Source organism: Sceloporus occidentalis, unplaced genomic scaffold, assembly GCF_023333645.1.
Source record: "Sceloporus occidentalis isolate IW3139 unplaced genomic scaffold, rSceOcc1.0.p SCAF_1, whole genome shotgun sequence".
NCBI lineage: Eukaryota > Metazoa > Chordata > Lepidosauria > Squamata > Phrynosomatidae > Sceloporus > Sceloporus occidentalis.
In genome coordinates, this window is record NW_028316981.1 from 42,236,721 (window position 1) to 42,251,521 (window position 14,801).

Here is a 14,801-nt window from a genome sequence, read left to right on the forward strand (position 1 = left end):
GACACACACACACACACACACCTCCCATACATGTTGCTGTTGGATTTACAGTAACTGTGGAATTCAGCTATGGAATATGATGGAATATGGTAAAAATTTCAGGTACCACAGAATTTCTCAGTCCTTGAAAATAAAAAAGAGTTAAGGTGGGGCTTTCTGCAATAAATGCCAATTTTGTTTAAAAAAAAGTAGTACCTGAACCCCCACTGATACTACATCATAGGAATTTGATAAAGCTTTATGCAGTAGAATAGCCATTTTACATCAGTGTTCCATTCTACAGATGAAGAACATCCTCATGGACCAAGTTTTATCCAAGAACCATTTGATGTTACTTATTCGGTGAATTCTGAGGATCCAGAAGTACTTTTGAACTGTACAGCGAGAGGAAACCCCTCACCATTTTACAGGTAATGTTTTCTGAATCTGTTTTACCATTTTGAATGAAATTGAATATATATTTTAAGAAACCACTAACTTCATTTTTTTCCAACTTGACACGACAGAAATGAGATAAATGATAACTGATATGGTGACAAAAAACAAACTTTAACTTTAACAGAATGGGCAGATCAGATTTAATTATGAAATGCTGTCACTCATTTTACATATACAGCCTCTATATATGCTATGTATGTATGGTTTTGTTCTTTTAACATAATGCATTTTAAAACTTCTTATATTTATTTAAAAACTCCTCTTTTGTACTGAGTTAAAGGGTGTTAGTATTCAACTATCTTTTTCTCAGGAGTGAGAATAAACAATTTCCAGTTTTCTCCCTGCTGAAGAGAGAACAAATATTTCTGCACAGTTCTTGCATCCCATTCACACATCATTAAGTGTTTTGAGAAATTATTCTGTATGGAAATTCCTGTGAGCTGGAATATTTGGGGCATAAAATTGTGGAGGTATGCACAAAAACATGCCTTTCACACAAAAATAGCAAAAGGCTATCTCATTTCTAAATTTTTGTACAAACTACAAAGTAGAGGAAGGACCGAACAATTTCAACAGTGTATGGAATGAAATTGTCAAATTCAAATAATTCATTTATTTTTTATTCTATTTTGATTAAGAAAGTTATGCTAGATATCCCACTTCATTTCCTTATCCATCAGACGTTCTATGAACTGATGCTTTGAATTATTTGTCTTTTAAAAAAAACATCAAACCTAATGAGAAAATTATATCTTGAAATTTTACTCCCCAATCCTGGATCACATAGTAAAGTGAAGAATATTTACTAATTTATATAGCCCCAATTGGAGAAGAAGAAGAAGAAAAGGGGGGTCGGGACACTGGAAAAACTCCACCAGGACATAGGCAAAAACTCAGAAATTTCATCACAGTTTGGGGAGGTTCAGGGACATTTCATTCTCACAGATATGAATGCAAGGATTTTTGTTTTTTGTTTTTATAAAAAATGTGTTTTTAAAAGACTTTTTTTGCATAGAAAACAGTATATTTTGTCCCAAAACAAAACACTGTTTCCTGCAGAAGAAATCTGTGAATTCAGAACTGCAGAGAATCCCTCAAAATGGGAAGAAAACTGTGGAAATTATATGATCCTGCTTGCAAAGCTTAAATAAATGGAGATTTACAACACTAAAGCATACAAAACAAGGGAGGATGACAGTTTTGTAAAACTATGACAATGAAATTCAAAAGCATCATGGAGAGAAGGACCTGAAGGTTGCTCCTGTCAATAACAGCTCTGAAATGACTGCCAAGAATGAGGGGGCAATGAGCACTGCCATCATAATTTCAACTTTTGAATCTCCCCTCAAATTATGAAATCAACCCTTCTTTCTTCTCAAGTGCCATAACTCCAGAATGGGTGCAATGATAGCATTATGATTCCATTTTAACTGCCATGGCAACAGCCTATGGAATGCTGGAATCTGGTGCGGTACTAGAGTTCTCTGGGTGAGAACTGTAAAAATCTCTCCTGCAATTGCAAATCCCAGGATTCCATAGGACAGAACCATGGCAGTTAAACAACTGTGTGGTTATACACAGATAGGGCCATTTTGTAACAAGCCTGGGACCCACACATGAGTAGGGGCTGCCAAATACTTTTATAAGTAAGTGCTATATGCATAAGAGTTGTACATCCAGTATGAAAAAATATTCAAGGGTAGCTGTGCTGGGTGTATATAGCGATGTACATTGACATTAAAAACCCACAAAACTGTGATATCTTTAAAGGTAAAGGTAGTCCCTTGACATGAATGTCTAGTCATAACCAACTGTGGGAACAGTGCTCATCTCCATGTCGAAGCCAAAGAGCCAGCATTGTCTGAGGTCTGCTCTGGTGGTCATGTGGCCAGCATGACTGCACCAAACACTGTTACTACTTGCATTTGCTTAGTTTCAAACTGTTAGGCTGGCAGAAGCTGGGACTAGTGACAGGAACTCACTCCATCATGGAGCACTCAGGCCTCGAACTGCCAACCTTCTGATCTTCAGATCATTAGAATTGGCCTCTTAACCACTAAGCCACCACATCCCTTCCTTTACTTGACCAATAAAATGCACAAAATACATGATGCAAGCTTTCAAAGCTCTACTAGTTTCTCCATCAGGCAAGGTATTAAAAAGTTATAAAGGAGGAGGGGGATTAAAAAATGACAATATTAGTCATGGGCCTGCATTTTGTGAATATGTTGTTCATGATTTGTTTTCTGGTGAAAGAGGAATATTATGCAGGCAGATCCTCCCTTCTTCTGGCCATGTGACACTGGGAACAAAGTATTCCAAAGTACAGGAGATAAAATTTGAATTCTATTAGCAATACAGAAAGGTACTCCCTCTGGCTAACAAAGGGGTCTTTGACCTCACAAAGGATGGAGATAACTTGGAACTCAGAGGAAGTACCTTTGCAATTTCAATTAATCCAATAAAATGAAGTGGGACAACAACAACAATCACAACAACAGTGGTGACATAGTCACAGATGAATAACAAGAACTAGTGATGGAGTGGATGCTATAAAATTAATTAATTAATTAATTAATTAATTAATTAATTAATTAGCTAATTAAATCCCAGACCCTTCCAAATTTGGACTTATCTCATCATAGGGTTTATGGCTGGCTTTTCCACCAGTCAGGCTCTTTGTCTTGTTCTGCTGTCCATTCAGCATTTTCATTGCCTCGGAGGGATGCCACCACAATAAAACCCAGAACAGCATATGGAGGAAAGGCCACAACTTCATAAAACAAACAGCAACCAAGGTAGGGTTGGCTCAAAGCATGAGGTCTGGATCTGGAACATCGTACAACACCCGGTTGTACGATGAACCAAATTGCCTGGTCACAGCCAAGCTTTGGGATGATCTAGGGGCTAAGGAAATGCCATCTTGCAGCCATGCAACCATCTGATCGCATGTACTCAATCAAGCCCCTAGTCACCAGGAGGCACTGCCACAATGTGGCCCCCACAATGACCACAACGTATGCCCTCAGAGCTCCCGTGTCCCAAAGGACTCCCGATCCAGGGCTATGCAGCCCTGGAAACCACATCCACCAGATACATGACCTATGCTGCCACCACAAAAGGCTGCTTCAAGCAGGAACACCTTCTGCCAACCCAACAAACTAATGTCCAACACAAGGGTCCAAATGTGGGCGAATATAGCTGGCAAAGGCTCTAGATTTTCATCTGCCCAGTTTTAATGGAATCAACAGGCAGTCCAGACTGAGACGCAGAAGTTCCTGTACCAATACGAAAAGAATGTCCTCCAAATTAATCAGGAGGAAATCCCAAGTGATGTACAGCCATGCGTAGCACAGACACAAACTGGAACCATGTCAATGGGGAACCGTCCCCATGGATAAACAAATAACCATTAACCAAAGGGCAAATTGACCAAAAGTTGAGCAGGACTGGGGAAAGGTGGGAGCCTTGGAGCCTTCTCAAGATGAAGGTGGAACCTCGACCAAGCTGATCTCATTTGGACCTGCATACAACTAAGCAGACAGCATGTTAACAAAAGACACATCTCTATATTGAAGAGACCTATGAGACATCTCTCTTTTTGAGGAGGGAACCAACTCATCCACCCTGGATGCCCCAAAAAAGGCAACAACAAAAACAGCATTGAATAAACCGGCCTCAAAGTTGGAGGAGCACACTTGAGGGAGTTGTTCACAAATCATAGCCTACAGTTGGAAACATATATGACACCTGGCATCCTCAGAAACCATGTGAGATCTCTTCCAACCCTCAAGAGTCCTCCTTACAAGGAAGGAGGAACAAATATCAGCAAATCCCCCAGCTAAGGAAAAGAAAGAAATGCCCGCTAAGTGACCGACATGGGCTTGGCGGCAATACCAGCGTGCTTTAACCACACCAAAAACTGGAGGACAATTTTAAAATCAATAGGTCAACGTGGTTGTAGGCATGACAAAAATTGGTAAAGCTTAGAGATAGCTCTCTATATGCCCTGAGGGTGGACGGGGCCAAAGATGACTAATGTCTACAAAAGCTCATGCTACAAACTTCTTTCTTTCTTTTTCATTTTTTCAGTTAGTCTCAAAGGTGCTACAAAATCTCTATACATATTCATTCTACATGACTATATCTTAAAATCTACCACTATGGAAAAGACCAAATTTAGCCAAATGAAGCGAAAACCTCTTCAAGAAACTTGCCTAGATAAGATATCTTCTTTCTGAACAAGTGCAAACAACGAGATGTCGTTCCTAAGGACCTACATGTGGGGAGCCCTTTGCAAACTATGTATCGTATATAGCTCATGGGTTCTATTCATGCTGACTGGGTCTGCAGTAGCCAACATTTCTTTTCATTTTTCTTCAGTTAAACTCCTGCACTCTTGTCTGTCCCTGGCTTCCACTCCACCATAAGCATCTGAAGAAGTAGACTAAAGTCTACAAAAGCTCATGCTACAAACATCTTTCTTTTTTTTTTTCCTTGCTACTTTTGACACCATTAAAGTTAACAGGCACCAGAACAGGGCTGTCAAGTCCATAAAGAATTGCAAGAACATTGGTGGGAAATATGGAAGGCACAGTTGGGAGAGGTACAATTAAATGAGAGTCCAGACACCATTCAGAGAGAAATGAAACTTAGATTTTATTGTTTCTTACTTGCCTAATTTCACCCAGCTGCCCTGGTGCATATGCAACTGGCACAGTGTTTTTATCTTGATGACTCCATTCTTTTAACCAAATTCCAGATGTGAAAACTCCCTACTATTTTCTAGCTTTGGGGAAACTACTAATTCAAAACAGAATTGAGCTGAAGGGTGTTGGTCCTAAGCAAAAAGGAACAGAGTTGCCAAAGTGTGCTGGATAAATGATGATTGATTTTTCATTGCCAACCAGCTGCTCAGTTCAACAAGCTGAGCACCACTCATCAGAGCAATTTGAATTTCAGCTTTGTCAGATGGAACACTGCATTGAGAGAAAGACCTCTGTGAAGACCTTAAGATCCTAACATTGGCATTATAAGTCAAACTGTCATCCCATATTAATTCTAGGGCTTGATCCTAGACCAAGACTTAGTGCAACTGCTTTATTGGTGATCACAACATTACTGTGAAATTCAAACAATTTTCACAGCTGAACTCTCACTTACACATTCCAAGTACATTTAATAGTAGTAGTTCTAATGTAAAAATGCAAGATGCAAAATCTATTTTCCCTAGGCCAAAGTGCTTAGTTCATTATATTATTTTGTTAATTGTCAGACTAAATCAGTAGAAATTAATATTTTTATTTAAAAAAAAACATTTTGGAAGCATCATTTCTAATTCCAAACAAAACAAGAGGGGTAGATTAAAAATAAAAACCACCCACAAATCTCAGAAGAAGTCCCTTTTTGCATTAGTAATGGAATTCCAATTTTATTTTGGAATGTTTTGTTCCCGGTGTTCCTTTCCCATCCTAAAATCGATTCTATGCATCAATAAATGCAAATTTTCTGTTTATCTGATATGAACATCCACAATACTTATTATTGTTTCTACTACCGTTATATTGCACTAGCTCTCTGCATTCTGCCTAATATAGGCCCCATACAGAGAGGCCAAAATAAAGCTGCTTTGGGTCACTTTGGAGGTATGCTGTTTCAATGATGCATGCATACTTAGGCCCGTTACAGACGGGCACCCTAGGACGGACTCAGTCCATGCTAGGGTTAGAAAGGGGCATCTCTTCCAGACGCCCCTAACCCTATCACGGATTGAGTCCATATGAAATGACGGCGGCCGTTCCACATGGCCGCCGCCATCCTGACCTAGAGGGTGCACTGCGTCTGCACGTCGCACCCCGGAAATGACGCCGCAAGTGTGCACTTTGGCACTTGCTGCGTCTCTTCCGGAGCGCAGGAAGGAGCGTGATTTTCGTGCTCCTTCTTTGCAGTGTCCGGGAACTGCGCCGTTTAGCTGCTGCGGTTCCCGGATGCTGCAACTGGCAGCGGCACAAGACTGCCCCTTCTGGGCGGTCTGTAACGCGTCTAAGAGTCCGGAAGCCATGCCAAAGTTATGATCCAGTCCTAAGGACTAGAGCTCAGCTTTGGCGCAGCTTCTGGACTCTTAGTACGCATGCATCATTGAAACAGCTACCTCCAAAGTGACCCAAAGCAGCTTTATTTTGGCCTCTCTGTATGGGGCCATAGATACCAAATATTTCGACAACTGGTAGGATATGTGCCTGCATAGAACAACATCAATAAAATAATCACAATGAGTCAGGTTAATCAGTGGCTCTTCCATACTACGTAGTGTGATTCCACTTTAACTGTTGTGGTTCTATCCTATAGAAGCCTAGGATTTTTAGTTTAGAGAAGAGTGTTTTGCATTCTGTGCCAGAGAAATCTAGTGCCTTGCTAAACTACAAAACCCAGGATTGCATAGGATAAAGCCATAGCAGTTAAACTAAGATCATAGTGCTATAATTCTGTAATGTACCTTAGGACACAACAACTCCAAACTAATAGCAATTTTAATAATTAATTATGATCAAACTGTTTACATTGCATAGTGTCCATAGTCCATTTAATCCTATTAAAAATATAAGCACACATTTCCCCCTAAATTGAATCTACTGTGCCTGTACACATTTTAAACTTTATATTGCATTATTTCTGGCCTATGTTCTTACTGTTGTTGTTGTTGTTGTTGTTGTTGTTAAAGCAACGCAATGGCACAGTTGCACAGACAAATAAAGTAACATTTTATATGTGCATTTAAAAACATTCTTTAAATTAATTAGAATGGCACTAAATTTAAATTCATGTATTTGAAATTATATATGAAATCATTTCTGAGTTGTTTTTAATTTTAAGGAATTCACTAGGGTATGTGCAATATAATTAAATCCTCACCTGGCAATCACTTGCATCCATTAATAGTTTTCCTTCATTGATTTAAACATATTAATTAAGAGAAGACCCTAACTAGGAGCTGATTCCCTGATCTATATGCACAGTTTAATAATAATCATTCTATGTGATTGGAATGATTATGGGGACACTGTAAAAATGCATTTGCTGAGAGTAAGCCAACAACTTTGCATCTGTGTTGAGAAACAATTATAGAGCCTAATTGGGAGCCATGTAATGATGACAGCAGTTATTTCAGTGATTGATTCTGAAATTAAAGGGAACTGGCAAATTAAACACCACTATAAACACTACTACTAGAAAGCTGGGCAGGAGTTTGGGTTCCAGGGGGCATATTGTACATACGTTTAAATAGAGGGGTAGGCAGCAGGGAGGTAAATGAACTGGAATCCAGAGGAATAACATAATAGGAAACAGAATGCTGAAAAAGGCCCAACAACTCCACTGGGTTTGACAAAAATGTGAAATTGGATACAGGACATGAGAATGAGCGTCAAAATTAACACCAACTGGTGTAGTGTGGGTGCATTATGACAGCTTGATGCTCCCTCATTCATAAAGGCAAAGTTTTTTATTTGAGTAAAAAAAATAGAACTTCAGGCAGTTGTTTATGGAATGCAATAAGCCTGATATTTGAGGAGTCTTCTCTCATTTTTGAAAGTATGTATCTCCCTCCCAAAATAATCTGTTTTCTAATATATACCACTAACAAATTTTCTCCTCAAAGATTAATGAATTTTCTAGTCATAAACATTCTAGTCATAGATATCCTAAATACACAGAATTAAATCTGATAAAGGAAACTCATGGACCCTGTCTGCCGAGGCCAAATAAAACAGCCTCCCTCTGTCTGCTCAATGGGGAGTCCAGATTATGCAGGGCCAGTCCCCAGGACCGGTGGAAGCAGAGTGGATGATGTCTAGCCCATTCAGAACCAAACCAGGACATGCCCTTCTTAATATGAGGCAAAACCGTCACTAGTTGCTGATGCTGGGTGGCTATTTAAAATGTATCCTGCTGCACTTCACTTGCTTTGTCAGAAAGAGTTGCCCAGCCATGTGATCATCTCTGGACATCTTGTTCCAACTCAGATAGAATGACCCAGTGTGGCTGTGGATGCACTAGATGGCACAGTGGGTCATGCATGCAAACAGCCTCCCATCATTGAAATGGAAAGTCCCAGGTAGGAAAGGGAGGTCAGGGCAAGTTTGGGCCCAAGATACTCCAGGCTGCTCCCAGAATATCCTGGCCCATGCAGATCCCACCATGATACCAACTTTTGAGCAATAATTTAGAGATGGAACCAATAGTAGTGGTAGTTTACAGTTTTCTTTATTAAAATAATAGCTTCTCTAGCTTCCAGCTATTACGCATCAACCCTCTTTTAAGCTCTTTTAGTCCAAATGCATCTGAGGAAGTAGACTTAAGTCTACAAAAGCTCATGATGTCAACATCTTTCAATTCATCTCAAAAATGCTACAAGATCTCTTTGCATACCTCTTTTAAGCTGTTTTAGAAACACACTTTATTTTCTTTGGTTTTTCAATATTGCATAACACAGCACAGTACTATGCACAGGGTTTGGTCACAAGAACCTGGTGCTAGTGTGATCTGGCAACTTACGTGCCACTTTGGTATACAGCAGTTAAACCAGAGCTTGGAGTTGTGAGTAACAGAATTGCCTCTAGTTACTTTTCTGGGCAACGAGGATTCAAAAAAGCTACATTTTGTAAATAATACAATGAAAAGAGCAGAATTACATTACTAATGTAAGAAATCACAGTTTCTAGTTACTTTAAAACATAACATTATTTTAAAAGACATTTGGATAAGACTTTTCAAGTTCTATGCCATTCTTCTATCAATCCTAAGTTTCTTCCCCCATCAAAATAACCATCAATAACATAATTGTAATGAGCAGCACAATTAATATAGCAAGTTTCTTATTTTCATCATCATCATCATCATCATCATCATCACCGTGAGCAACAGCAACAAGCTTCTTTTCAAGCAGTGCAACAAGTAATTAAATTAATTGGGTTATTTTTAAAAGTCACTTTTCAAACTCTGAATTCTTTTCCTTACACTCTCGTCATGTACTCCCAAGCCAAAGAGAGTTGATTTTAAGAAAGAAATGGGTTGGGGCAAGATATCTGGCCATGAAAAAGTTCCCCACTCCAACAAAAAGACAGAAAGAAAGAAGACAGGGACAGGGTGTCATGATGCCATGCCCCATTTCAGATGGCACGTGCCATCATGGCATGCCTCTGGCGCTGCATCCAGATGATGCAGCACTGCAGAGGCACCATACAGCTATGCTGCTATTGCTATGGTGCCCTTTGGAGGGTGCAAAAAGAAGCCACTTTTTGTGGCTCCTTTTTGTGCCTTCCAGAGGCCAGGTCAGAGCTGTGGCATGAAGCTGCCATGGCCCCAATCTGGACAGAAAAGGGGTGGGCTCCTGCCACCCTTTAGGGGCAGTCTGTAGAGCCCCTTGGTCTACTCCCTCAGATGCAGGTCTGCTTCCAGTGTATAAAACACTTTCTAAACCATCCTGGGCATAAAAATTTGATTGAAAACACAGAAATTCTGGACCATGCCAACAACTATCACGTCAGAATGCAAAGAGAAGCCATTGGAATCCACAAGCAGCTGGACATCTTCAACTGGAAAGAAGCAATCCTTAAAGTTAGCAAAGTGTGGCTACCAGTCCTGAAAAACATTGAAATCAAGAGCCAGCAAATGCAAATAAAAACCACCCAGGATTAGGGTTTCCCAGCAGACAGTGGATCTCTAATTAAATAGACACAAATCCTCCTTGCATATCCTCCCACCCCAAGGCCTTGCCATTCAACAACAGAACAATACACAGATTAACGTGGAAATCACTCTTTCCAACCCAGGGTCACACAGTATATATAAACCCCACTCACTTCCATTTCAGCATTCTCTGAAGATGCCAGTCATAGATGCTAGAAAAATTTCAGGAACAAACTCATCTAGAACATGGCCACGTAACCTGAAAAACCCACAAAAACCTGTGCTACAAGATCCTTTTCCATACAGTAACATAATACAGTTTTTGCGTGACCTGAATGTTTGACCTTCTCATTTCCTCACATAACTGTCACTTTTAAGTGTAGCTGCCTGTTAAAAAAAAATCCGCTTGGCAAATTCTTTTCATTGTCCCATAAACATGATGAGCAACTTCATCAGAGCATGATATGAGCTTTGTACATGAGTTAGGAGTACTCTCTTTTAATGCAACAAACAGTTAATCCACAAGACTTTTTAATGCTTGTGCAAAATGTGATTATCTATGAAATACAATTTATTTTGACATTTGTAAATAGCTGTGATATGTTGCAGACACGATTCATTTTCTCTCTAACAGGCTAACAGAGACAAATCATGTTTTAAAATAACAGTGTTATCATTATTACATTATCAATCTCAAACTAGTGGGATAAACATCCCTTTCCTACTTTCTACTTGCCCTTTGAAGTATAATTTGTTCTGATTTATATCTCTGAAATCATTGCTATAAGCAAATTTATGACATCAAATGCAAGGACTGTAAAATATTTCCAGGTACCTTTTGTAGTATGTTTTTAAAAAGTATCTGTAGTCATGTCATTTTGTGTATTGCTATCCAAATGTATGGTTTGGTTAGCATGAATAAGTTATAATTATTTTTTGTAAACATTTGGATATTTGCCTAGAATGCACCACTAAAAAGAAAGGATTTTTCATACAGTAAAATTTACAGTGGAATTTACAAGATGGATATAAAAACCAGTCTGCTGTGAAATATGATATGATATTCTAACATTTTTACCATGGTTTTATTGTTGCAGGTATGCTACAGCACACTATTTAAAAATGAAACCTGAGCAGCATCTGTAAATTATAAGTTTAATTTGATTTTCCCCCCCCTCAAAGGTGGAAGCAAAACGGCACAGATATTGATCTTGCCATGAGTTATCACTACAGGCTGGTTGGAGGCAGCTTGGTAATCAATAACCCACATAAAAAGCAGGATATTGGAACATACCAGTGTTTGGTCACAAATTCATTTGGAACAATTCTGAGCAGGAAAGCAAAACTTCAGTTTGCATGTAAGTTTTGGGGGAAAAACAACATTTTATTTCCATATCATTTTTGGTCATTATTTTGTGTATTGAAAAAAATTTATTGGGCAATTAAGATAGCAATGAAATTTTCCATCAGATGATTAAACCTACCCATCTTTTACCATTCCATGTTCAATTCAGTATCTTCTTTTTTAGTAAATTGCAATAATGAAAGAGATATCTACATCCTTGTAACAAATAGTAATTACCTACAGAAGACCGAAAGGTCAAGAAAGATGAATACAATTACTTTTTGGTTAATAGAGTTGTTACTACCTGTGTGTGTGTGTGTGTGTTTCCCCCCCCCCCCACAATATTTTTTTTCATGGTCAAACTGCTATTTGTACCACACTTTAGGTTGGAAAGTAAAGCAATCGGAAAAGAATAATGATGTCCTGCAGAGTCACATAAATGTCACACACAGTAATTACCTTCCTGACATTTAGTTACATTAACAGGCATACATACACCTCCTCACATTTGCTTTGTAATTGGCATGACATTGTTGTTTGTACCTCAAATATGTACCTGTCCCTCAAGCGCAGGACTATGTAGGTGTGCATGCATGTGGGAATGTGTGTGCATTGAAATCAGCAAGAAAAGAAAAGCTCTCTGTGGTTTATAATTGAACTGAAAAAAGTGAAGAGAGGATTATACAGCCACATTATTCCCTACAATAAAGTACAGGTACATGCTGGCAAAATACAGCCCATAACGTTATCCCAAACAGCTTACAGTGTCTATTCTGACCACCTAAATGTTCCCTTTTCAGCCTGCTGCTTACTTCCAGAGTGGAAAAAGTTTTATACCTTTTCTTTACTCATTGACACAAGGTTTTCCAATGCATTCTCCCAGGAAGTGCAACAGGATGGGATGAACCATCAGTCAGGTGTTGCTTATTAATACATCTTCCATTTACTGCTCCATCGGAGGGCTTTACACACCCACCAACCCTCCCTATAGAGAAACAGAAAATGATTGAGGTGGTTCTTGGGTATGTGAAAATCAAGGCAGAATTATAAGTCAATTATATCAATATAATGTGGGAAGGTTAATTATATGTAGGTGAATGAGAAAAAATTATAGAATGGATGAATTGGATCTGTGGGTGAGAGAAAGGAGAGCAACCCAGCCCACTTTGGACTCTGGCTGATTCACTGCTAGCAGGAGGTCCCTGACATGATTCTCAAGAACTGATGAAGTCTGGAAAACTTTCCCTGCCTTTCTGGGAACACACCAGTGTGGCTGTTGGTTGGCTGGAAGGGAGCACTGGGGCAAAAACTGGTCACACATTTGCACCATTGCCAACCTCTTCTTTATAAGTTTTTGATTCACCCATATCAGCTTTTTTAAAAAAAATTCAAGGTGACAGTTTTCTCCACTCATGCCTTGTACCAATCATGGTTTAATCAGGCACTACTGGGAGCTAAAATAGACTTTTTGGTGGGTGTTCTCCCACCAAAATTATGATTTTTTTTTCATTTACTGTAGATCATTCTAGGTGGTATTCAGTTTGAGTGATTGCAAATCTGTAGCATTCTGCTTTGCCACACCAAGCAGGAAGTGTGGACAAAGATATTGAGGTGAGATTGCCATGATGAGCATCTGGAAGCAGTTTCATGGTAGAGAGAAGCTTATCCAACCAACCCTTCATTTCCATTTCATTTCAAAGAAGGGAACTGGGAAGGACAGCTGGACCTTCAACACTTTTTCATTACATTGGCCTGGATGAAGCAGTCAGGATTCCTTGCTTTGTTAGACAAGAAGGGAATGACAAGCATGAGTCATTTAACTAATTTCTCAGATGTTCAGAGCCAAGAAACATTTTTTTTCTGACTGCAAATGCTTGTTTTATTAAGCCTATGAAATTGTGACTCATTAATTCCAATTTCTGTCCTGTATATGCAGTTCAGAGTATGGAAGCAATGGCTTAGATAACAAGGTTTCACTCCATGAATGGAAGGAGCTTATGTCAATGGAGGGGAAGTTTTGCTTTGGGAAGGATATTTTCTACTCATGGAAGGAGAACCCATTAGCAGCTGCCTGAAGATATAGGCTGGTAACCCACATTGTTGACTATGGAAACTTTAGGATACAGTTAGGTTTCACTGGATGTATTTCGACAAAGGGGCTCAGCAGACTGCCTCAAAAGGGTAGGCTGGCAACACCTGTATTTGCTCCCGAGACAGCTCCCTCTGCATCAAAAAGAATCCGCTAAAAGTTGGTGGGAGCCACCACCAGTGCACCATTAGCACACTGTGGCACATCAATGATGCAAGGATAGCGCCCTGATGTACAGACATGGCACCACGCTTGCATCATCATGGCAGCCCCTGTGACTAGGTGTGCGGTTGGTGCACACTCCTGAACCCTAGAATCGGCGCCGGCATGCCACCTCCTGCCCTTCTGTCTCGAGCCAAATTTATGAAAAAAAGTTCCCTAGGATTATACTGTTATAGTTTTTTGGATTTTCATAGGACCGTAAAAAATATGCAGAGCAGTAGATTACAACCTTTTAACATTTTATTCTTGCACTTTTGATAGGTTACTGAATGACACCATTCTTTAAAACATTTGAAGGCAGTGGCATATTCATCACCCCCTTCTTCTTTCCCCACCCCTATCTGCGCTGCCTGCTGCATTAAGAGAGCAATTGTTTTTAATGCTCATTAATAAAATATGCTGCAAAAGCCAGGCTTATGTCGCTGTTTCAGACATCAGTAAATGTATTAATTATTCATCCTTTTCTGTTCCTGTTACAAATCTCCTGCCACAGAAGGTCATACAAAGGAGACAGTAGAGATTGTGCAGGTTCACTGTCTATCTGTCTGTCTGTTTGTGTGTGTGTGTGTAAAGGTGATGACTCCTTCTGATTTCTACTGTAATCTTAACTATTTTTTCCCCAATTGACATTTCAAAGGCATATACATGCAGACAGCTAACTGAGGTCAGGGGAAATCACAGAATTGGAGCAATGGAGGGGACATGTCCAGATTTATTGTTCAGTGTAGGATATCCAGAGATAGCACATCCCAAATAGATAGTTGTCCAGCACTCTAAGATTCTCCTTGCTTGCGTGTCTGGAAACGTATTTTAATTTTATTGTCTTTGAGATTGAGATGACATATTGATGATGGGGCTCTGTGTATGAGTGAGGGGAGGGAGGGAGAATTGATCCTCCAAGACCAGCACTTCTTCACTCAATTTTTTTCCTCTATTTCTTTGTAAGATTTAATTAGTAGGGTGATCATCAACCTTCTCTGATACATTTTTGGCTAGTATTTTTGCAACTGATTTTGCATC

The 14,801-nt window shown here is 39.4% G+C and overlaps 1 protein-coding gene across 1 annotated transcript in view; it reads left to right on the plus strand.

Annotated features, from left to right (window-relative positions):
* CNTN6 (contactin 6) overlaps positions 1 to 14,801 on the plus strand; it is a 316,406-nt gene that overhangs the window by 132,523 nt on the left and 169,082 nt on the right. Inside the window, exons 3-4 of the mRNA XM_089519787.1 lie at positions 284 to 410; positions 11,308 to 11,483. Of these exons, the coding sequence (XP_089375913.1) occupies positions 284 to 410; positions 11,308 to 11,483 (303 nt within the window). The remainder of the gene's footprint in view (positions 1 to 283; positions 411 to 11,307; positions 11,484 to 14,801) is intronic.